The following is a 25,265-nucleotide window of genomic DNA, read 5'->3' as shown; positions in this document are numbered from 1 at the left end:
GTACCACCTCCAATGCAAGTTTGAGCAGCACGGTGGCACAGTGGTTAGCACTGCTGCCTCACAGCCTCAGGGACCCAGTTCGATTCCTGGCTTGGGTCACTGTCTGTGCGGAGTCTGCATGTGCTCCCTGTGTCTGCATAGGTTTCCTCCGGGTGCTCCAGTTTCCTCCCACAATGCGAAAGATGTGCTGGTTAGGTACATTGGCAATGCTAAATTCTCCCTCAGTGTACCGGAACAGACGCCGGAGAGTCTAGGGGATTTTCACAGTAACTACATTGCAGTGTTACTGTAAGTCTACTTGTCTCACAAATAAATCATTTCTTAAATGTGGAGACCAAAAACTGCACACTGTACTCCAGATCTTTACTGGAGCCAGACTTCTTTATTCTCGTACTCCAATCCCCTTGTAGTCAAGGCCAACACAATTTGCCTTCCTAATTGCTTGCTGTACTGCTTGCTAACCCTGTGTTCCCTGCACCCAAGTCTCTTCGATCGTCAACACTTACAAGTTTCTCATCTGTTAAATATTTTAATATTTTATTTTGACCAAATTGGATAACTTCATCCCACAGTGCGAAAGACATGCTAAGGTTAAGTGCATTGGCCATGCTAAATTCGCCCTCGGTGTACCCGAACAGGTGCCGGAGTGTGGCGACGAGGGGATTTTCACAATAACTTCATTGTTAATGTAAGCCTAATTGTGACACTAATAAATAAATCATTTCTTAAATATGGAGACCAAAATCTTATACTCCATCTTCTATTTTGTTGCCCATTCATTATCTATATCTCTTTGCAGCCTTTGTGCCCTCCCCACAGCTTACCTTTCCATCTAGTTTGGTATCATCAGAAAACTTAGATACATGCCTCTATCTCCTCCTCTAAGACAATATAGATTGTAAATAGCTGAGGCCTCAGCACTGATCCTTACGGCACTCCACTATTCACTGCCTCACAACTTGAAGAAAGCTCTATTTATGCACACACACTTTTTTCTATTGGGTAACCAATCATCTATCCATGCTAATAGAAATCATAGAAACCCTACAGTACAGAAAGAGGCCATTCGGCCCATTGAGTCTGCACCGACCACAATCCCACCCAGGCCCTACCCACATATCCCTACATATTTATCCACTAATCCCCCTAACCTACACATCTCAGGACACTAAGGCAATTTTTTTTTTAGCATGGCCAATCAACCTAACCCACACATCTTTGGACTGTGGGAGGAAACCGGAGCACCCGGAGGAAACCCACGCAGACACGAGGAGAATGTGCAGACTCCACACAGACAGTGACCCAAGCTGGGAATCGAACCCAGGTCCCTGGAGCTGTGAAGCAGCAGTGCTAACCACTGCTACCGTGTCGCCCCACAACTCCTTGAGCCTTTATTTTGCCTAGAAACCTTTTGTGCCACACCTTATCAAATGTCTTTTCAAAATCCATGTATATGACATCTACTTGTTCTCCTTTATCTATCCTACTAGTTATGTCCTTCAAAAAACTCGAATAAATTTGTCAAACAGGATTTCCCTTCAGTAAAACCATATTGACTTGTTATAATCTTTTCTATGCTTTTCTAAATGTATTGTTAAGACTTCCTTAATAATAGATTCCAGCATTTTCCCAATAACTGATAGGCTAACTGGCCTGTAGTTCACTGCATTCTCTCTCCTTTTTGCAACTACTGTTGTAATTTTGCCATATTCCAATCTAGTGGAGTTGTTCCTGAATCTAAGATTTTGGAGCATCTATGTTGGCAGCTATCACTTTTGAAACCCGAGAGTGTAAGCTAGTGATGGGCAACCTAGGCTAGTGAGTGGGCCACATGAGTGGCCTTTTCCTCCTCCAGTAGGCCTCATGAACTTTGACCCCATGAATAAGATTAAAGACAATTAATACATGTCAAATATTTCATCAATTGCAGAAAATGCTTAAATAATCATTCATATATTAATAGAACTCTCATCAACTTTAAATGGCAAAAAAGAAATTAAATACTTGTGCTACATTACTGACGATGAGATTTCTGGTTGGATCTGTCCTCTGTTTTCAGGGTTTCCATGAGATTTGAAAGCTGTCGAGCACAGTGGACATAACAGGAATGTTTGCCATGTGAGAGGAACGGGGAGTTTTATAATGTTTTTGCTATCACCTCATTGCAAATTACACACAATGCTCTGCTGTTTAATAACAAAATAATCCAGCTCCCAACTCTCACCACTCTGCCCTCACTACCAATTTTTCTCTTTCTGGCTCCTACTACTTCCTTTGCATTTGATTTTTGCACTTGATTCTCCTTCTTGCCACTTCAACGCAAAGCGATCCATTAACCAGAAGCAAAGTAAATAACCACCCAAAAAAAGTAACATCAAAAAGCGCAATCTCCACACGCTCGGGTATCATGAACAGGATGTTCCCCCTGTACTTGCATACCCTGAATGTGCTGGGTAGACTTTGATTTGATTTATTATTGTCACATGTATTGGGGTACAGTGAAAAGTATTGTTTCTTGTGCACTATACAGACAAAACACACCATTCATAGGGTAGATAGGGGAGAAGGAAAGAAGAGGGTGAAGAATATAGTATTACAGTTGTAGTAGGGTGTAGAGAAAGATCAGCTTAATATGTGATAGATCCATTCAAAAGTCTGATGGCAGAAGGGGAGAAGCTGTTCTTGAGTCGGTTGGTATGTTTTCAGACTTCTATATCTTTTTCACAACGGAAGAAGGTGGAAGAGAGTATGTCCGGGGGCATGGGTCCTGCTTTTCCCTGGAAGCGGAAAGTGTAGGTGGAGTCGATGGATGGGAGGTTGGTTTGCATGATGGACTGGGCTACGTTCACAACGCTTTGTAGTTTCTTGCGGTCTTGGTTGGAGTAGGAGCCATACCAAGCTGTTTGAACTTTAGCACAGCGATGAAGTAGCAGCAGGATTTACCCGTTCATTCAACCTACTGACACACCACCTTGTTCATACTGATAAGAGACTGTTTAAATGTCCTGACTGTGAGAAGTACTTTAATCCATTTGTCGGATTTTGCCTCAAGTTTCTCCAATACTTTATTTTTGCTGATACTAATTTCCCATTTTTCTCATTCCTTTTACCCCTAGGTTATTGTCTGTTTCTGGTATGGAACTTGTGTCTTCTGCGGTGAAGACAGTCACAAGGGAGACAGTTCTGTAGAAGAGCCTTTTGGACGTGAAACAATAACTCTGTTCTCCCCATAGCGGCTGCCAGACCTGCTGGGTTTATCCAGCATTTTCTGTTTTTATTTTATATATGCAGCAGACACGACTCACCAAGAGTTCCTCTCCCTTGCTCTAACTCTGGGTCACTTGGTTACCAGTTGATGAATGAGGCAGGAAAACCTCTTGAGTAAATGAAAAAAATAAAATCCCTTTTTAAAAAAAAAAAGAGGGAGGAGTATGTACACTCATTCCCAAAATAAACCCACACAAAAAAACTGACTATCTGTATGTTTTCAACCTACTGAGTGAGGGTTACCTGTGGGAAAGTAAACAGTGAAGAGTCACTGTGCACACAGAGCTCTTTATAACCACAGAACTAATATCCTGATAGACACAGATCATAATTATAATTAAAGTAACAGAGAATAAGCTTTGACCAATATCTTTTAAATCTCCTTCAAAATGCAAATTAATTTAAATATCATATTAAAATTATTGATAATGCAAAAATATGCTTGTAAATGACTTGTGTTACCAAATCTTATGCATACAAAAACACACACATTATTGCAGTCTGTATAATCTATGGTAAATATTAACTGTAGGGGAGGTGATGGCCTAGTGGCATTATTGCTAGACTATTAATCCAGAAACTCAGCTAGTGTTCTGGGGACCTGGGTTCAAATCCTGCCACGGCAGATGGTGGAATTTGAATTCATTTTTAAAAAGCTGGAATTCAGAATCTACTGATGGCCATAAAAAGATCCTTCATTGAAGGAAAAACCCATCTGGTTCACGAATGTCCTTTAGGGAAGGAAATCTGCTATCCTTAGCTGGTCTGGCCTACATGTGACTCCAGAGCCACAGCAATGTGGTTGACTCTCAACTACCCTCCAAGGGCAAACGGGGATGGACAATAAATGCCGGCCAGCCGGTGACACCCATGTCCAATGAATGAATAAAAAAACTTGCCTGCGCCTTTGACCATGGACAGTTAAGTAGTTATTTTACTGTAGACATAAGCCAACTTTTGAAACCTAGAAAAATCCTTTCAACAACTGGAATCAATGTATATTCTGAGTACTGTCAGTATGGGTGGTTGCCATTTTGAAAAGTGAACAAAAAACCTAACATATGTTAAAGTGACGCTGTTATTGAATAAATTAGCTGTGCAAAGATAATCACAATCAAAATATTTTAAAACCTATCAATTCATCGTCATCAGCCTTGTCTTAAACTCCCTATGCATCATCCATTTCATCTGCTTGATTCCCCTATGCCCTGTTATAAGGTAGCAGTCAGTAAAACATGCATTTGTAGAGTGGGAGATTGAGGCTGGATACCATTACAAGCATAGAGAGTCGTGGTTGTAAAGGGAGGTTGACATATACGCTGAACATATGCAAAAACATGATATTTTGGGGTCAGAAATTGGGGATGTCTTATACATTGGGTCGACGTATACACCACAACCTACGGTATATAGAAGACAGTGAAGAACTCGGGATAAACTTTAGAAATCCACTCAACAGAGCAACCTTGTGACCAGAGCGTGTGGGACAGTAATGTGAATAGAAATACCGACATTGTAATTTATAATGTAAACCTTCCTCAAAGTCACCAAGATTAATATTCGGGACAAAGTTGTAAAGACCCCAGGAGAAAAATCGTAAGGACATTTTAAAAAAGGACTTGTTCTCTCTCAATTCCCTTTCACTCAACAAACAATATTGATCAATATGAAGCAACTGGCACGTGGAAAGACTTGGGTGAATTCACATTTGAAGAACTGTTCTCAGTCGTGTTCAGTTATCAACTATCACAAAACAAAATAGTTAATGTGAGTTGAGAGTGGGATTTAAAAAAAATCAAAACACTAACCATGCTCGATAGAAGGATTGACTTTAAAATGAACTCAGGACAGAGTCAAAGCACACAGAGGGATTACAATTAAAGCAATTGATGTAGAATTTGCGGCAATGGGAAATACATAGCAAGAGGTACCCAGAGCATATCTGGGAACAGGGAAAGTTGAAGAATCTTTTCACGCATGATTTATTGATGATATGGTAAATTATTACTTTCTGTACAATGTTAGAATGTGTGCCTATAGCTAGTGCAATCTAGCTGTGTGAGGTCCACTTGGAAATTGCCTTTATGATGAAGGGAGAAATAGTGGTATTGCCTGTTCTGTTAACACTCAAATGAAAAGGGAAAACATCCATCTTTTAAAATAATTAGTTGTAAAAATATTGGAACGAGGATTAAGGACTGTTGACTGGGAGGTCATGACATGAAATATCCAGTGTGAGCATTGGTGGATCAGTGCTCTGTAACCCAGTCCAACTATCTCTTATGCAGCACATCAATGACACCAGTCAGTATAACGAGCAAAGTAAAAGACTTTCTGGACAATAAAGAGAAACCTTTGAACGGCGCATAATCATGCTCCAAACAATAAGCCAAAACTAATAAACCCAATCTGTCAAACATTTAACAATCCCTCCACAAATCATTTCAATTCCTTCAAAACATTTGCCGAGAACGCCTTCTTTATTTCACCAGCCGGAGATTCCTCGCAATTTTCCAGACGTACATTCCTTGCCTTTGGCCTTGCATCAAACATGATCCAGATTTTCATAAGATGCAATCAAAGTGCACACATACTTGAACCTTTTTTGCCAACAGATATCTGTTTTGAAGTTAAGTTTCAGTGCGGGGCTCGAATTTATGGAAAACAGCTTTTAAAGGAATTACCTTGATACGCAGGGAGAAAGTAGCCTTTCTTTATTCAGCAAATTGGTATTGGCCTGCTGAACTTGAGACTGGTATTATATAGGTCGAGCCAGCTATGCTATTACTAAAATAAACAACATCAGGAATGTTCACTTTCTAATGGGGAAAAAACTCATTCCAAAGTAAATAGACTGAATAGGTTTAAATGTCTAAAATGTCTTGAAGGCAGCGAAGGAATGTGACCCACTTAGCAGCAGAAGACTATATTCCAGTGTAGGTAGAAGTGCAAAACACCACACAAGTGCAGCCAAATGCGGCCTTTAGCTTCACCTGGATGTAGGGGGAGATGGTGGCATAGAGGTTTAAGTTTATTTATTAGTGTCACAAGTAGGTTTACATTAACACTGCAATGAAGTTACTGTGAAAATCCCCCAGTTGCCACACTGCGGCGCCTGTTTGGGTACATTGAGGAAGAATTTAGCATAGCCAATGCACCTAACCAACACGTCTTTCGGACTGTGGGAGGAAACCGGAGCACTTGGAGGAAACCCAAGCAGACACGGGGAGAATGTATGGACTCTGCACAGACAGTGACCCAAGCCGGGAATTCAACCCGGGTCCCTGGCGCTGAGAGGCAGCAGTGTTAACCACTGTGCCAGTAATCCAGAGACTCAATTTGCACATCAGATGGTGGAAATTGAATTTGATAAAAATCTGGCATTATAAGTCTAATGTTGACCATGAAACCATTGCCATTAAAAACTCAAGGGGTGGGATTTTCTGGCCATGCTTGCCCCCCCAAGGCCGGAAATTCCCACTGGAGGTCAACGGACCTTTGCATGGTCTGCCCCTATACATTACGATTCTTGTGGTGGGTGGGATGGGAAAATTCCACCCATGTAGTTCCTTTAGGGACATCACAGTAGGTTGACTCTTAACTACCTTCTGAAAGGACCTAGCAAGCCATTTAGTACAAAATAACAAATAGGAATCAATACTGTGGGTGTGTGTGAATGAACACTGCAACGGTTCAAGAAGGCATCTCATCACCACTTCCCCAAGGGCAATTAGGGATGGGCAATAAATGCTGGCCTAGCCAGCGACGCCCACATCCTGTAAATGAAAAATAGAAAAAAGGTATTAGGAACGATTGACAAAGTATGATTACAAATGTATATGGGGAGTTGTCTTACACAGATTTGCTTTCTCGCAAACACTTTTATTTTGCAAAAGGTACAATGGTTCAAAGTCCTGTTCTGCACCTACCACAGCCAGACGTTGCACGCATGCTGCATTGTAATGCCCTCAGATAAGGAGGTATGTGGACATGTCAGCAATGGAATTGGCATCGAGAAGGCTCCTGTAAACTGTGGACAGTGAGCATATTCCATATTTGCTATGATAGCGCGATATTATCTATAACACTCCTAGATTAATACCCTAATTATGCAGTTGGCAATTGTTTTTATTGTATGAAACACTTCAGGAAATTATCAGTGAAATTGCACAACCAATATTATTTGATTGTTTACCCAAGTGACTTCAGACTGTCCAGGTTACTGTGTTTCACACAATACATAATCTATTACTGCCCTCTGGTTATGGAGAGTCACAAATACCATTTTAGGCTATTTAAAATTCATTTTATGAAAGTTAATTTGAAGATTTATTACAGTGAAACTGACTTCAATATTTTTGCCTAAATCCTTTCTCATTTTGGGCATAATGCTTTGTAAAATTTGTCCAAATTCAGTTACACAAATGAAACTCCTTTAGGAGTAATATATTGCATTCAGATAGAACAGTGTAGCAACCAGGAGCCTGGTTTATAAAATTCAAAAACAATCTCTTCATATTTTTCCACTCACTTTCATAAAAGGTAAGCAACTTCCACAAATAATTGCAGATGCTTTTTTCTTTCTTGTATCAATATGGATTTTCTGCTCGGGTATAGATTATCGTTCCATAGAAGTTGACAGCAAAAAGAAGGCCATTCTCTCTACTTGCACCCGCTCGGAATCATGGAGCACTGCATGTTGACCTCATTAAAATATTATGAGTAAGGAGCTGCAAAGAAGGTCTATAAGTGATTTCTTCTCGGAAGGTTGTTCAGTATCTTTATGTGGGGGGTGGTGGGGGGTGGGGGGGGTCGGTTAGCTCTTAGGGGAGGTGGTGGCCTCGTGGTGTTATCGCATTATTACATGCCACAGCAATGTGCTTGACTCTCAACTACCCTCTGATACACACTGGCAAGCCACTCAGTTCAAGGGCAATTAGGGATGGGCAATAAATGCTCCCCAACCAGTGCTGCCCATGAGCCACAAATTAATCAAAAAAAAGTTGACTGGATGGCTGGTTTGTGATGCAGAGTAATGCCAACAGCACAGGTTCAATTCCCATACCGGCTAAGGTTATTCATGAAGACTTCTCAACCTCACCTGAGGTGTGGTAATCCTCAGGTTAAATCACCACCTATCAGCTCTCCCCCTCAAAAAGGAGAATAGCCTATGGTCTTCTGCCTTTATATAATCTTATCACATTGCCCAGGCATCGCAATGAATCTCTCATCGAATGAATTACTTTTTGAAGTACAGCTACACTGATTTATTTACCTCATGTACAGTAATAAACAAAGACACCTCACACAGGTACCACCCAGGAGCAATTCCTGACTTTTATTACCTATTAGTTGAGGCTATGGGATTGAGATATAAAGGTTCTCCAGTCCCGCTGCAGTGAACAGCGATTTGGCTGAGTGCCAAATTCTCCATTCTCGCTGGCAGCAGTGGCCGGCGAATTCCGGCCACAAAAGTTAAAACCTTCCTACCTAATGACAATACATACATTGCTAAACGTAGATGCTTAAATAAACATGTTAATGTTTATGACAAAAATGTTTATGTTCATGACAAAATATAAAGATTAAACAGTGGCAGAGTACAAAGTTGAATTTGTCACACTATATTTCCCACTAAGTAAACCACCTGTTGAAAGCAGGAACATACGCTGCTGTAATTCCTACAGGAAGTAGTTCGAGTTCACACATTTGATGTTTAATATTTTTATGGTGGGCCAACAGGATTTCAGTGTCAATTATCTGTTAAAATACAGATGTAGGGGTGGGGGGGGTAGAAGTGGGGGGGAGGGGGGGTGGAGGGGGGAGGGGTGTGGGAGGTGGAGGGGGTCGGGTTGTGGGAGTGTGAGGGTGTGGGTGGCCAACCCAAAGTTCAGGCTTGCTCAGTAAATGAACAGTCCTGTTCTCCGATGGCCGTGTTGGACATTTTCTTGGCGCACCCAGTTGCAATCACACTGCTGAAGGCTGGAAGCTATCTTCTGGTACCGTGACTTGTTTTGAGCTGAAGTCTGTTGTTGTGACTTGCTTTGAGCCGCATGGGCTCAGAGTCTGAAGTTGCTCAAAAAGCCGCAAGCATTTGGCGTGCTTGCTGTTACAGAAGTCATTCTACGGATAAATTTAATAATGTTCCTGTAATTTCCGATGTTTCTTCACTGTACCCCTTGCTTCTTGTCCAAAGATTAATGGAGTCAGGAAAATAATTGTACAAAAATAGTAGGGGTTGATGACATTGCTTGTATTTGCTGGTTTCTGGGTTGCAACGTGCAGGTAAGGGGCAAGGTTGGTTATGGATCAAAAGGTCTTTATCAAGATCGGAAATATATTGAGGTCATTCAAGCTACATCACTTTTCAATTACCGAGACTCATGATAAACCTTTCATATGAATAAACAAACACCTCATTAAATCACATACATTGCAGAGTTAAACCAATTCTTTGTGTAGATGCTAATTTTGATATTAACCCGACGGCACGGTGGCACAGTGGTTAGCACTACTGCCTCACATCGCCAGGGACCCGGGTTCGATTCCTGGCTTGGATCACTGTGTTGAGTTTGCATGTTCTCCCCATGTCTGTGTGGGTTTCTCCAGGTGCTCCGGTTTCCTCCCACAGTCCAAAGACGTGCTGGTTAGGTGCATTGGCCATGCTAAATTCTCCCTCAGTGTACCCGAACAGGCGCCGGAGTGTGACGACGAGGGGATTTCCACAGTAACTTCATTGCAGTGTTAATGTAAGCCTACTTGTGACACTAATAAATAACTAAACTAAAAAAGTTTAATCAGTGCATAGTTAAACCACCATTCAGAAGTATGTGTTCAGACTATTCGGAGCAGTTTAAGATGATTTTATTTTCATAAATTTTGACATTTTAAAAGCCGCTTTGAACACATGCTAAAAAAGTTAAAGTTTTATTTATTAGTCACAAGTAGGCTTACATTAACACTGCAATGAAGTTACTGTGAAAATCCCCTAGTTGCCACACTCTGGCGCCTGGGTACACTGAGGGAGAATTTAGCATGGCCAATGCACCTAACAGCATGTCTTTCTGACTGTGGGAGGAAACTGGAGCACCCGGAGGAAACCCACACTGACATGGGGAGAATGTGCAGACTCCGCACAGACAGTGACCCAAACCGGGAATGGAACCCAGGGCCTTGGCGCTGTGAGGCAGCAGTGCTAACCACTGTGCCACCGTGCCGCACCAGGATGAAAGCTGGATAGATATTGGTTTTTCTTGCATTGGATATGAGCTTTAACATCAAAACAAACCTCTGAGTTACTTCTCCCTAATGGTTCCCAGAAGAATGATTTTCATTCAGTTTATAAAACATTTTTAACCTCTAGATTAATTATATTAGTATAGTTTCAAAAATGTACTACATAAGCAGAAATATATTCAGGTAATGCACCCAACGTAGGAATGCTTTAAGTTTCAATAATGTCTCCTTCATTGCAGTTCACAATTCTTGATGTTCAATACCATTTCTGTGCAATAAAATGGAACGGTTCACCTCTTTCTCCTCCAGGATATTACAAACAGGTGGTTTTAAGTTCAATGCGATCTTTTACAGAGTTTATTTTTTTAAATGAATAACACCAACAGCTCTCTGCACTGCTCCCTAAGCCAAGTGGAGTAAAGATCAAGCCAACCCTCCAAGCTGCCCATGGCAAATCTGAAACCAACAGTCAACATCTTGAGTGAACAGACTCCCCTTTGTAGGCTTAGGATAATAATGTTCATGTATTTAATCTACCCCTAACTTTTTCCAACCTCCTGAGGTTCTGATATCATCCTGTGTGAAGTAACAGCCTGTTCCAAGGAATGATTTATAATCCACATGACATTGTAATCATGATGCAGACCTGCTTTTCCATCAAGGAGGTCATTTTTCTTACCAAATGCACAACTTCACTGAACAAAACAATATTTTTGAACAAGATTTTGAATCAAGAATTATGTCTATTTAACACTTCATTGGGTTATAAGCATATTTTCCGTATTTCCCCCATGATGGATGGCACGGTGGCATAATGGTTAGCTCTGCTGCCTCACAGCACCAGGGATCCGGGTTTGATTCCAGCCTTGGGTGACTGTATGGAGTTTGCATGTTTTCTGGGTGGGTTTCCTCCGGTTTCCTCCCACAGTCCAAAGACGTGCAGTTTAGGCGGATTGGCCATGCTGAATTGCCCCTTAGTGTCCCAAGATGTGAGGATAAGATGGATTAGCCATGGTAAAACGCATGTGGTTACAGGGATAGAGTGGGGGTTTAGGCTGGGTAAGATGCCCTTCGGAGAGTAGGTGTAGACTTGATGGGTTGAATGGCCTCCTTCTGCACTGTTGGAATTCTATGATTCTAATGCTTGTGGCGAATTAAATTCTACTCCAAAAGAGAAGTACAACCACAGTGATTCTCAATCAGACCTCAAACGATACTAATATAATTAATCTAGAGGTTAAAAATGTTTTATAAACTGAATGAAAATCATTCTTCTGGGAACCATTAGGGAGACTTGGAAAGTTCTGCAAACTGGCTGTGGAATATTAATTATGAGAATAATTTGAGGTTCAGGCTGTGGATTGCAAACTTTGCCCTTGCTGGAATTAGGTATCAGTTGACCATATCGGATTCACGTGGCTTTCATCGTCTACCCTAGTTTACACCTTGCTCTGAGAACTCAGCAAAGGGCAGGAGCAGAGCTTTTGGCAAGTTAGCAATCTCAAAGGGATCCAGTCAAGATTTGAAGGATGCAACTAGCCATTCACACCCAAGCGGCCACACAGAGGAACACTTCCTCCCCTCACCACCCACACCACCCCGCCTCCCCGCTCCCTGCCGTTGCAAAGACCAAAGAGATTCAACCCTTTTATTTTTCAGCAGCTTGTTAATGCCTCTGTGGAGAAAAACCACCAACAATCGCCCTGTTTGACGAACAACAAGTCCAGGTGCTGCTGCATGAAGTGAGTTTGGAAAAGGATGCTAACTCCCCTCTCCAAAGGACAGCAGTACAGCACGGGTGGCAGTAGATGGCGGCCAAGGTTAATATTGTGTGCAAATATCTACAGGATGTGGAGAGAAAGCAAACATGAAGGAAGTTGTAACATGGTGAATCCACACAGTAAGTACCTTATGTCAGATGGAGAGAGCAAGCATACATCCCACAAACTGTTGCCTCTAATCTGATGCACATTTAATGCTGATCCATGCCAAGGCCTTGGCCATCCTTCATTGTTGTTCATGTGTACCATACTCCAGCAGGGCATATACTCAAGCTGCAACTTACAATGGACAACTTAAAGAGTTTCAGATAGCAAATTGCAAAAGCAACCTGCCAGTTGATGTACGGTCAATTACTGACACGTTGCCATCAGAGTTTGGGTTAAGCACCTACATTGTGTGATTTTTTTATGACTTTGCAAAAATTTAACATTAACACATTAAACTGATCTTTCTCTTCACCCTATCAGTAGCTGTAACACTACATTCTGCACCCTCTCCTCTCCTTCTCCCCTATCTACTCTATAAACGATACTTTTCACTTTATCCCAGTACATGGGGCCTTAATGCGCACGAGGAATTTGGATGTGGTTGCGGTGACAGAGACTTGGTTGAAAGAGGGACAGGACTGGCAGCTGAATATTCCAGGGTACAAGTGTTTTAGGCGAGACAGAGGAGGGGCCAAAAGAGGTGGGGGAGTAGCGGTATTAGTTGGAGAGCATATTACAGCGGTGCAGAGGGAGGACAATTCAGAGGAGTCGTGTAACGAGTCACTCTGGGTGGAGCTTAGAAACAGGAAAGGCGCAGTCACTATGTTGGGGGTGTACTACAGGCCCCCCAACAGCCCAAGGGAAGTGGAAGAATGGATATGTCAGGAGATACTGGATAGGTGCAGGAAATATAGGGTTGTTGTAGTGGGAGACTTCAATTTCCCTGGTATAGACTGGAAATCGCTGAGGGCAGGGACTCTGGATGGGGAGGAATTTGTAAAATGTGTACAGGAGGGTTCGTTGGAACAATATGTGGACAGCCCGACTAGAGAGGGGGCTATACTGGACCTGGTACTGGGGAATGAGCCCGGTCAGGTCTTCAAAGTTTTGGTTGGGGAACATGTGGCAAATAGTGACCACAATTCTGTTAGCTTTAGGATAGTGATGGAAAAGGATGAGTGGTGTCCCAAGGGTAAGGTGTTGGATTGGGGGAAGGCTAACTTTATTGGGATCAGGCAGAAATTGGCAGCTCTTGATTGGGAGAGGCTGTTTGAGGGAAAATCCACATCTGGTATGTGGCAGTCTTTTAAGGAAAGGTTGTTAGGGCTACAGGACAAGCATGTGCCTGTAAAAAAGAAGGATAGGAAGGGTAGGATTAGAGAACCGTGGATAACCAGGGAAATTGAGGGACTGGTCAAAAAGAAAAGAGAGGCGTATGTTAGGTCCAAGCAGCTAAAAACGGAGGGAGCTCTGGAGGAGTACAATGAAAGTAGGAAAGTACTCAAACGGGGAATTAGAAGAGCAAAAAGGGGTCACGAAATGTTCTTGGCAGACAGGATTAAGGAGAATCCCAAGGCATTTTATTCATACGTTAGGAACAAAAGGGTTGTTAGGGAAAAAATCGGACCTCTGAGGGACAAAAGTGGGGACTTATGCTTGGAGCCCAAAGAAGTAGGGGAGATCCTAAATGAATACTTTGCATCGGTATTCACAAAGTAGAGGGATGTGTTGACTGGGAGTGTCTCTGAGGGGAGTGTTGAACCGTTGGAGAAAATCTCCATTACAAAGGAGGAAGTGTTAGGTTTGTTAGAGAATATAAAGACTGACAAATCCCCAGGGCCTGATGGAATCTATCCAAGGCTGCTCAGGGAGACGAGAGGTGAAATCGTTGGGCCTCTGACGCAAATCTTTGTCTCGTCACTGGACGCAGGTGAGGTCCCAGAGGATTGGAGGATAGCCAATGTGGTCCCGTTATTTAAGAAGGGTAGGAAGGATAACCCGGGTAATTATAGGCCGGTGAGCTTGACGTCCGTGGTGGGGAAGTTGTTGGAGAAGATTCTTAGAGATAGGATGTATGCGCATTTAGAAAGGAATAAACTCATTAACGATAGTCAGCATGGTTTTGTGAGAGGGAGGTCATGCCTCACTAACCTGGTGGTGTTTTTTGAAGAAGTGACCAAAATGGTTGACGAAGGAAGGGCCGTGGATGTTGTCTATATGGACTTTAGTAAAGCGTTTGACAAAGTCCCTCATGGTAGGCTAGTGAAAAAGGTTGGATCCCATGGGATAAAGGGGGAGGTGGCTAGATGGGTGGAGAACTGGCTTGGTCATAGAAGACAGAGGGTGGTAGTGGAAGGGTCTTTTTCCGGCTGGAGGCCTGTGACTAGTGGTGTACCGCAGGGCTCTGTATTGGGACCTCTGCTGTTTGTGATTTATATAAATGATCTGGAAGAAGGAGTAACTAGGGTGATCAGTAAGTTTGCGGACGACACAAAACTGGCAGGACTTGCAGATAGTGAGGAACATTGTCAGAGGCTACAGAAGGATATAGATAGGCTGGAAATTTGGGCAAGGAAATGGCAGATGGAGTTCAATCCTGATAAATGCGAAGTGATGCATTTTGGTGGAAATAATGTAGGGAGGAGCTACACGATAAATGGAAGAACCATAAAGGGTGTAGAGACGCAGAGGGACCTGGGTGTGCAAGTCCACAGATCTTTGAAGGTGACGTCACAGGTGGAGAAGGTGGTGAAGAAGGCATATGGCATGCTTGCCTTTATAGGACGGGGCATAGAGTATAAGAGTTGGAGTCTGATGTTGCAGATGTATAGAACGTTGGTTCGGCCGCATTTGGAATACTGCGTCCAGTTCTGGTCGCCACACTACCAGAAGGACGTGGAGGCTTTGGAGAGAGTACAGAGGAGGTTTACCAGGATGTTGCCTGGTATGGAGGGGCTTGGTTATGAGGAGAGATTGGGGAAACTGGGGTTGTTCTCCTTGGAAAGACGGAGGATGAGGGGAAACTTAATAGAGGTGTATAAAATTATGAAAGGCATAGATAGGGTGAACGGTGGGAAGCTTTTCCCCGGGTCGGTGGTGACGTTCACGAGGGGTCATAGGTTCAAGGTGAAGGGGGGGAGGTTTAACACAGATATCAGAAGGACATATTTTACACAGAGGGTCGTGGGGGCCTGGAATTTGTTGCCGGGCAAGGTGGTGGAGGCGGACACACTGGGAACGTTTAAGACTTATCTAGACAGCTATATGAACGGAGTGGGTATGGAGGGATACAAAAGAGTGGTCTAGTTTGGACCAGGGAGCGGCGCGGGCTAATTGTTCCTTGTTTCTCGTTTCAAGGCTTCATTCTATGATCTGCCAGTACAGAGCGAGACTGCGGATAGTTGGGAACCTGTCTCGGGGGCAGGGAATTCATATGGTGTTCGTGGAAGTGGAAATGACTAGGGTTGGGAAGCATTTTCCGATCAGGGCCGGTGTGATCTCCTGGACTCGTTTCGATCGCCTCAGGGGGTCGGAGAGGAATTTCCCAAATTTTTTTTTCCCCATATTGGCCCTGGGGTTTTTCACTCTGGGTTTTCGCCTCTCCCTGGAGATCACATGGTCTGGAATGGTGGGGTGGGGGTGAGTTAATAGGTTGTGATGAACAAAGCATCGTAGCTGTGAGGGACAGCTCGGTGGATAGGATATTGGTATGTAGATAGGCTGGAAAATTGGGCGGGGATCCTGGATTCAGGATTCAATCCTGGACCAGGGAGCGGCGCGGGCTTGTAGGGCCGAAGGGCCTGTTCCTGTGCTGTATTGTTCTTTGTTCTTTGTTATGTGACAATAATAAATCAAATCAAATCAATTCAATTCAATTTTACAAGTTCAGCGAATCTATAATCAATGGTCTTTGTGGTAAAAGTTATATTATGTGAGTGTAGACGGGACATCCTAACTTGTGAGCAATGAAGAGCTTCCTCACGAGATGTTTTGAAAAGTGGCCATGAATCATACTGTGCAGAAAATACCTGGTGGTGACATGAATCCATTTTCAAATTAATTCATCAACTGCTCACAGAACAAGATCTCCTGGACCAACATTTGTGGGGAACAAATTGCAAGTATCCTAGTCTTTATTCCCTGTTAACTGCAAGGTTTTTTGATAGTGGGTGAAACCAAGAAAGATCAGAGATAGTATACCATAGCCATTTAGGAATATTTTTAAAGCATTTACTTTCTGCACAGTGAACAATGTATTTGGCTATAACACCATGTCATCACTCTGATTAAATTAATTAACACCCACTCTTAATTCAAACTATCTGAAAATTTAGTGTTCGCTAAATTCCCGCTTTGCTATTTTACTGGAATTGTGTATCTCAAATTATGGCGGATTCCATGTTTTTAACACAAGATATCACAGAATTATCAAAAGTGGACTTCAAAGTCGAAGGAGATACAGTGGGAAGCAGATGGAAAGAGTCAATGGACGCTGGAGGTCTTGTCTACCGGTTGGAAAGTCAACGGAAGACTCTCACTGCCTACTATGAGACCCTCAGTGCCAAACTACAAGTCAATCGGGCAGTGGCAAGGCCAGCAGTGGGCCTTCCTCTAGAATCAAGACCCCTGGTGTGGAAGTCTCACCGATGTAGAGCTGTGGGCCAGAGGCTTGCAGTACGCAGTAGTACCATGCTGCGTACAGGATCGCAGAGTGTCCCTGACCACTAGTAAGTAGTTTGTGTGGACAGGGGAGAGTAATAGTAATTTTGCAGAGGGCAAAAGAGCAGGAGAGTGGCTCTCAACAGTGCCGTACCCACCAGGCCCCCTGCAGCTGAGTTAATACCAGCACCGTGCGATGAAGTCCATAAGTGGTTATTAATTGGCCACTTAAGGGCCTCAGTTGGTGACAGGGCAGGAAGGTCGGCCATGGGTCTTCCCACCCAGAAGTTAATTCTGGCAAACATGGAAAGCTGGTGGGATTTCGGCTGCGCCAACATCCAGCCCTAATTAAATGCCCCTCCCTTCTTCATCCAAGTTCACCATGAGAGAGCAGAAGTTTCCACCCAATTACAGTATATGGAAACTTCCACATAATCTTGAAGAGTTTGGCTATAAGATAATCAGTTCATTGCTCGTAGGACATTCTCATTGCATCAAATGTCTTTGGGAGCAACAATGCTTTCTCTCCAGTGAATAACTGTTCAGGTAACAGAGATGTGCGGATGGATGAGGCAATGGAACAACACTGGCTCTCTGACAAAGGCTGTCTACTTGAGGCCAGTCCATGTTGACACAAATTGACACAAATCCTGCTATGAAAAGTCTTTGAAGATGACAACTAACAAAGATGTCCAAATTCCTGCAGAACTGGATGGATGTGAATCAGTAATTAGCGAAACTCTTGCATAGGTTTATAAAAGCTGAACATTATTCCAATTTTGGGATGATTAAATGTGTATTCTCCTGCTAACAATCATCAGATTAGAGAGAAGTGACCTGTGAAACAGTTACCTGGATACAGTGAGAATCTTAACATTTTATGCTTCCCTTTTGACACACTAAAGTGCTTTTGCTGGCATCGTTTGTTTTGCCAATGTTCATAAATGCCTGACAAAGTGTCTAAAATCCAACAGCAACTGCAACTTGGAAATTATCCAATCATGAGAATTAGAAATGTTTCCAGTCTCACACAAACCATTAAAAACGTCAAAGCAGATAGTGACAAAGGAATCACTGGCTTCTCTGTGCAACAGTGCATGAATTAGTTCTTGCTTACAGGTCACACTGAGAGAGCTTTCAGCATCTCGGAAGGCAATGCATCATGTTGCCTCAATAGTGCAGCGCCTAGAAGAAAGAAGTCCAAAGTTTATCGCCATTGTTGTTTACATCAGGAACAACCCATTTTCTTGGCTAGATGAAATGATGCAGAATCTCATATTAATCTCAACATTGGTGCCGACACTTCCCCAGAAAAAGCAACGTTACATTTCAGGTCTTGGGAAAATACCCACGTACGCATTTAGGAAACAACTAGTATCAGTTTCATTGATTCTTTAAGTGAATTGAAAAGAAACATATTTCCAAAAAGTTAATCAATTTCCATGGAGTGAGTGCCTTTCAGTGCAGACAGAGAGCACTTTGGGTATATAGGTATCGGCTTTACAAATATATGATTTGGAATAATGGACTGCTACTTTCACTCGGATTTCTCCTGAGTCTTTGTTCTTGGCACTTCACCATAGAAAGCATCCTTTCCAGATGTATCACAGCTTGGTATGGCTCCTGCTCTGACTGAGACTGCAAGAAACTACAAAGGGTTGTGAACATAGCCCAGTCCATCACGCAAACCAGCCTCCCATCCATTGACTCTGTCTACACTTCCTGCTGCCTCAGAAAAGCAGCCAGCATTCTCAGACATACTGTCTTCCACCCCCTTCCATTGGGAAAAAGATACAGAAAGCTGTGATCACGTACCAACCAAATCAAGAACAGCTTCTTGATCTTCCTGCTGCCCTCAGACTTTTGAATGGACCTACAGTTGATCTTTCTCTACACCCTAGCTGTAATTGTAACACTATATTCTGCACCCTCTCCTTTCCTTCTCCCCAATGTACTTTATGAATGGTATGTTTTGTCTGTATAGCACACAAGAAACAATACTTTATGCTGTATCCCAATACATGTGACAATAACAAATCAAATCAAATCCTTCTCCCCTATGTATTCTATGAATGGTATGTTTTGTGTAGTGCACAAGAAACAATGCTTTTCACTGTATCCCAATACATGTAACAATAAAAAATCAAACCAAATCAAATCCCAATGGATACAGGAGGAAAACAAATGGAAATGGTCTCATTACAGAATTAGCAACTGCACTTCAAAGCAATTCATTCCGTGAAGTGCTTTGGGCATTTCGGAGAGATATGAAAAGGCTCCTTGAGTTTGATTTTCCAACAACACCCATTATGATAACAACTTATCCAACTGCCAAGAGGTTAGGAAGTTTGCAGATTACTACATTGCAGCTCCATTAGGTAACCTGGCATGTAAGGGAGATGATGTAGTGGCATAAAAGATTCCATTTAGGCAGCCAGAAATTCTAGGATGCAGAGCTTTGTGAGTAACAAGGTTACAAGTCAAGATTTATGGTCTTTGTATACCAGCAGCCAGTGTATAAAGTCTATGAATAAGGCAAACCTTGCAGCTGTAACCACAGTTAAATCAATACTTCACCATCATATCCGCCAGTCTTTATTGGTCAATGAAGAAGGACTGATGTAGCCTTTGGCATTTTGTTATAAAGGTGGCAGAAATGGAACTAGTTGTTTCTGCCAATAAATATCTGAAGACCAGACAAGAGTTGGAGATGGGCAACAGATGCTGACCATGCCAGTAATGCCCATATCCCATTAAAGCAATTCTCCAGGCATGGAGGTGGCAATGTTATGCATACATCTTCTTCAACGACCTTTTGAACACAAATTATGATTGAAGACTGGAGGGCAGAATAAAACGTGTTATACCCCCCAACACAAGATAGATGATAACTGACGCATTCAGAAATCTGAGTCAAATTCCTTGGAATTTTATCCCCAAATCCACAGATGTCCAAGTGTAGCAATGGGTCAAGGTGAGACCTGCATTATTGGCCATATCATATTCCCAAACGCCAGCGGATGCAGACTGTTCAATTCACGTCGACACAATGAAACTCCCACAGATTCTCTCTGTTTACCAGTGCAAGCTGCCTCCTTCCATCTGTTTCGCCATCCCACTCCTCCTAACCAGCTGACAACAGGGACACACGCAGGGCTTTGTGCTAAGTTGTGATTTTCCCCCCATGTTCAGTTTAAATCATTTCCCTTTCCTTATATATATAAATAAAAACACATATTTAAACTGACATTGACTTTCAAACATGCTCATTAGTGAGACTATGCCATGGAGCAGCAGAAAAATCAGGAGACATAAAAATCCATATTTTCCAACAATAATTCACAATCTGTTGATACCTGGAGGCTGATGGTATTGGCAACCCAACCATGAAATTAACAAGGTCATCAAAGTGCTCTGTGTCAAACAGGAAAGGAGAATGCCAGGAACAGTTATTATAAAATGCTCTGCTTTTGTTGTATTTATGAAAGAGTGGGGTTGCCTTCAGACACGGCTCAACACACAATCCCGTTCTTTTGTGCTTTCTTCCAAGTGAGACATCACCTTGATTATATTTTGATAGTGCAGGTGGATAATCTATTCCGTAGATGACTCAAGAATGAATCCTACCTCCAACTTCAGTTCTCGCTGATTTGCACATTCAGAGAGAAGATTGGCAAATGTTCTCGAGTCGAACAGCAAATTAAATCCTTCCCAACACACTGCTGCCAGCTGGAAAAAGGCTGGATTATGAAGGGAGAGAGATTGAAGCTTTTTAACTGATGAGTTAACTCCTGTTCCTCAGACACTTATGACCCACGACTTGCAGGTATTTAGCTCCATATTGTACTCGTGGGCCATGCAATCTCAGAATTGGAGGTGTGTGTGTGGATTCTTGGCAAGGCTAAAGAACCCCATTCAAGCGGGGAACTCTGGTGTCAGACAATTCTGATGGTGACACTAAATTTCATATATCAATATTGTTGGAGGGATTCTGAATGGGGAATAAATGAAAATTACATTTCCAATAAGAAATATAGTTTGTCATATTCTTCCAGATGCAAGAATACCATAGATCACAGTGTACAAGTCAACCCAGTGTATAAGGTGACGTGATTTCTTTGGTCCCAAACATCAAATGCCCCTCCTCCCTGCCCTTTACATCCACCACATTTCAAATGGGTTAATATAGAATCATAGAAACCCTACAGTACAAAGAGGCCATTCGGCCCATCGAGTCTGCACCGACCACAATCCCACCCAGGCCCTACCCTCATATCTTTACCCACTAATCCCTCTGACCTACACATCTCAGGACACTAAGGGGCAATTTTAGCATGGCCAATCAACCTAACCCGGACATCTTTGGACTGTGGGAGGAAACCGGAGCACCCGGAGGAAACCCACGCAGACATGAGGAGAATGTGCAAACTCCACACAGACAGTGACCCAAGCCAGGAATCGAACCCAGGTCCCTGGAGCTGTGAAGCAGCAGTGCTAACCACTGTGCTACCGTGCCGCCCTAGTCCAACATACTATACTCGCATTTAATATTCACCCACAAATGGATGTTTTGCTTACCAACATCGGGATCAAGCAGGCTGTGCTGTGAAGATGCATAGGATTAGCACGGTGGCACAGTGGTTAGCACTGCTGCCTCACAGCTCCAGGGACCCAGGTTCAATTCCGGCTTGGGTCACTGTCTGTGTGGAGTCTGCACGTTCTCCATGTGTCTGCATGGATTTCCTCCGGGTGCTCCGGTTCCCTCCCACAGTCCAAAAGAAGTGCTGGTTAGGTGCATTGGCTATGCTAAATTCAGTGTACCTGAACAGGTGCCGGAGTGTGGCGACTCGGGGATTTTTGCAGTAATTTCATCACAGTCTTAACGTAAGCCTACCTGTGACACTAATAAATAAACTGACCAAGTATGAGACATTCCCACACAGAGCAGAACCACCGGCTGAAAGACAAAGATGGAACCAGCCACACCCAACATTGGCAGTTCATCCTAAATACTTGGCATGCAAATCGACCCCCATTTTTGGAGAGATTTTTTGAGGCTTCAAAAGTTGACAACACCTATAGTAAGTTCCACAATTTCAGACCTTAACCACTGCTGTCATTATTTTTGAACAGCAACTGTTAGTAATGATTCTGCTATTACCATTTACACCTCCTCCAGATCCAGCTTTCAATCCTTTGTATTACCATTTGCCTTGACTCACCTCATTGGTTATTTATCTTATTTATCTACTGCCCTCTCTCAGACATTTCCTTTTATGAATTCCTGCCCCTCTCCCCTTCCTTTCTCTGCCTCTGTATTTGTTTAAAACCTGTTACATCCCTAATCCTTTGCAAATCTGGTGAAATGTCATTGGCTGGAACTTCATTCCATTTCTCTCTCCACAGACACTGCCTGACCTGCAGAGTATTTCCGGTCTTTTTCTGTTTTCACGCTATATACTTACATCTGTTCAAAGAGGATATTTCACAAGGCGTTGAGGGGCGACCTGATAGAGGTTTACAAGATTATGAGTGGCATGGACAGAGTGGATAGTCAGATGCTCTTTCCTAGAGTAGAATAGTCAAGTACGAGGGGACATAGGTTTAAGGTGCGTGGGGAAAAGTTTAGAGGAGATGTGCGAGGCAAGTTTTTTTTTTTTACACAGTGTGTGGTGAATGTCTGGAATGCACTGCCCAGGATGGGAGCAGGTACAATAGCAGCATTTAAGGGGCATCAGGATGAATACATGAATAGGATGGGAATGGAAGGATACGGACGCTGTGTAAGTACATATGGTTTTTGTTTAGGCAAGCACCATGATCGGCGCAGGCCTGGAGGGCCTGTGCTGTATTGCTCTTTCTTTCTTTAAGAGGGGAAAATATTTTGATATAAAAACAATGGCCGGAATTCTCCCATCCCGCCTGCCACTGAATTCTAGCAGGTGGGGGGACGGACCATGTAAAGGTCCATTGAAGTCAAGCAGGAATCTCTGGTTTTCAAGCAAACACGGCCGGAGAACCCCGCCCAGTCCTGCTACAGATTTTTGTATAAATTATATAATTGTATTTAATACAATGCGATAAAGTAAGATTTGCACCTAGTTTGTGTTGTAATAACTGAAGTAAATGGAGATAAAATAGAGAATGTTGGAAGTACTCCATTTATGGAGAGAGAAACTAAGTTAATGGCCTGGAAATGCATCCTTGAGATGCATAGGAGGAAATCGGGAAAATTTCTAACTCTTCCCACCCGCCTCAGGAGAAATTGCCCACCAAGCCGGGATCTTTATTGTGGGGGTCCAAGTTTGAGTTAAAGTCGGGTCTGCTGACCTGGGAAGAAGTGTGGAGGCAGCCACAGGGACTGCCATGTGCCAAGGTGGGCTGTTTATCCACCCATCCCCTATGTCCCCTCATGCCCCTTATGCCAAGTTATGGCCCTTCCACCCACCCCCTCAGCCCTTCATGGCACTTCCATGTCCAATGACCCACTGTGCACTTTCTACAAGCAAGGAACATCTTAGTGTGAAGCGGTATGTGTAAAAAAAACTTGGAAAAGATGTAATCCTTTGATCACTTTCCGTGTTTGAAAAAAATAAATAAAGCCTCAACAAACTAATAAATGTGTCAATCATCCAGGCCCTTTGAAATTTCAAAACTCACAAACACTTGAAACCACTTGAGATAAATAAACACACATTGCGAAATTGACAAGAGATCAGAAAGTCTAAACTGTTAATCAGACAATGTTTCCTCTGGGGAGCAGGTGTTCTGTCATTCTAATAAATGTCTGGGCATGAGTGGAAGGGCAGAGCTTGGCATTCGAGGTATGAGGGGAGATAAGTGTTGGCTGTTGGATGGGAAGACTGGCCATGGCTTTCCTAGCTGGACTTAATCAAGGTAGAAGAGGAAAGGGCGGCACGGTAGCACAGTGGTTAGCACTGCTGCTTCACAGCTCCAGGGTCCTGGGTTCAATTCCCGGCTCGGGTCACTGTCTGTGTGGAGTTTGCACATTCTCCTCTTGTCTGCGTGGGTTTCCTCCGGGTGCTCCGGTTTCCTCCCACAGTCCAAAGATGTGTGGGTTAGGTTGATTGGCCAGGTTAAAAAAAACAATTTGCCCCTTAGAGTCCTGGGATGCGTAGGTTAGAGGGATTAGTGGGTAAAATATGTGGGGGTAGGGCCTGGGTGGGATTGTGGTCGGTGCAGACTCGATGGGCCGAATGGCCTCCTTCTGCACTGTAGGGATTCTATGATTTCTATGAAAGGTGATATGGGTCCCTATCTGCCACCCTCCTGCCTGATTTTAATGTCCTTTGCTACTAAACTCATCATGGAGAGAAAGGGTTGGCAAGGTCAGAAGCAAGGGCAGGAGGTGGTTCTCAGTGGGCACCCCTTATTCCTGATGTCCAGTCACTCACTGGACTTTATTTACTCAATGAACCCCCCATCCCCACTTCCCTCACCCCCAGAACAGGATGAGTGGCCAAAGGATAATTGTGTTCACGACACAGATGTAATTCAATCCCCATTTCAAAGCCATATATTTTCTTACTTTTATATTTCCATTATAAATCGCCATGTCCATAGTTAAAGAATGGAAACTGCAGTGATAAGCTGGTTATGCTGTAATTACATCCATCTGCAATTGATGGAGCTGCCTTCCTCCACTCAGGACATCGTCACCGGCATTAACACAGGAATTGTTATGGAATATTGACTGGAATATTTGGACAGCGGTGTCAGAACTTTAATTTGACAAATAAAAATGTAACTTGCAACTCAATGTTTATAGGTCATCCACTGACTCATTTACAAGCCTTAACCTCAATTATGAATGCAGGGCCCCATTCAAAATATTAGCCAGCCATTGTCTTTCTGACCTTTGTGTCCAAGATAGAAGTCATTGATTATATCAATGGCTGACAATGCATCATGAAATTAGGTTATTTACAGTAATACACTCCAACAAATCCTTGCAGCTCCGTACCAAGGCTTTCCATATGGTGTTGCTGCCTCTATGAGCACCATAGTGGAGTTATAGCATGTGTGGTCACACTGGAAGAACTATAAGCTTTCCTGTTTAATGCTGGTATGGGGTTGCAGCAAATATGTTCCATACTGGGAGGCGGCTACCTGTTTTATAGCCGTATCTTAGCAGCTCCCTTAATGTGCCAACTTCTGTATTTGTTACTGCCAGGCATGCTTACACTACTGTCCTCTGCAAAGGGAGTGTTAAGTAGGGTAACTGTTCTTGTAGCCAGCTCATGTAACATAAGAACATAAGAACATAAGAAATAGGAGCAGGAGTAGGCCATCTAGCCCCTCGAGCCTGCCCCG

General features: G+C 43.0%; 1 protein-coding gene across 1 annotated transcript in view; it reads left to right on the top strand.

Annotated features, from left to right (window-relative positions):
• lysmd4 (LysM, putative peptidoglycan-binding, domain containing 4) overlaps window positions 1–4,378 on the top strand; it is a 47,814-nt gene extending 43,436 nt beyond the window's left edge. The window contains exon 4 of the mRNA XM_078241506.1: window positions 3,117–4,378. Coding sequence (XP_078097632.1) covers window positions 3,117–3,160 — 44 coding nt within the window. The 3' untranslated portion in view covers window positions 3,161–4,378. The remainder of the gene's footprint in view (window positions 1–3,116) is intronic.
• The last annotated feature ends 20,887 nt before the right edge of the window (window positions 4,379–25,265 follow it).

Source organism: Mustelus asterias, chromosome 24, assembly GCF_964213995.1.
Source record: "Mustelus asterias chromosome 24, sMusAst1.hap1.1, whole genome shotgun sequence".
NCBI lineage: Eukaryota > Metazoa > Chordata > Chondrichthyes > Carcharhiniformes > Triakidae > Mustelus > Mustelus asterias.
This window is presented reverse-complemented; position numbering and strand designations above follow the sequence as displayed.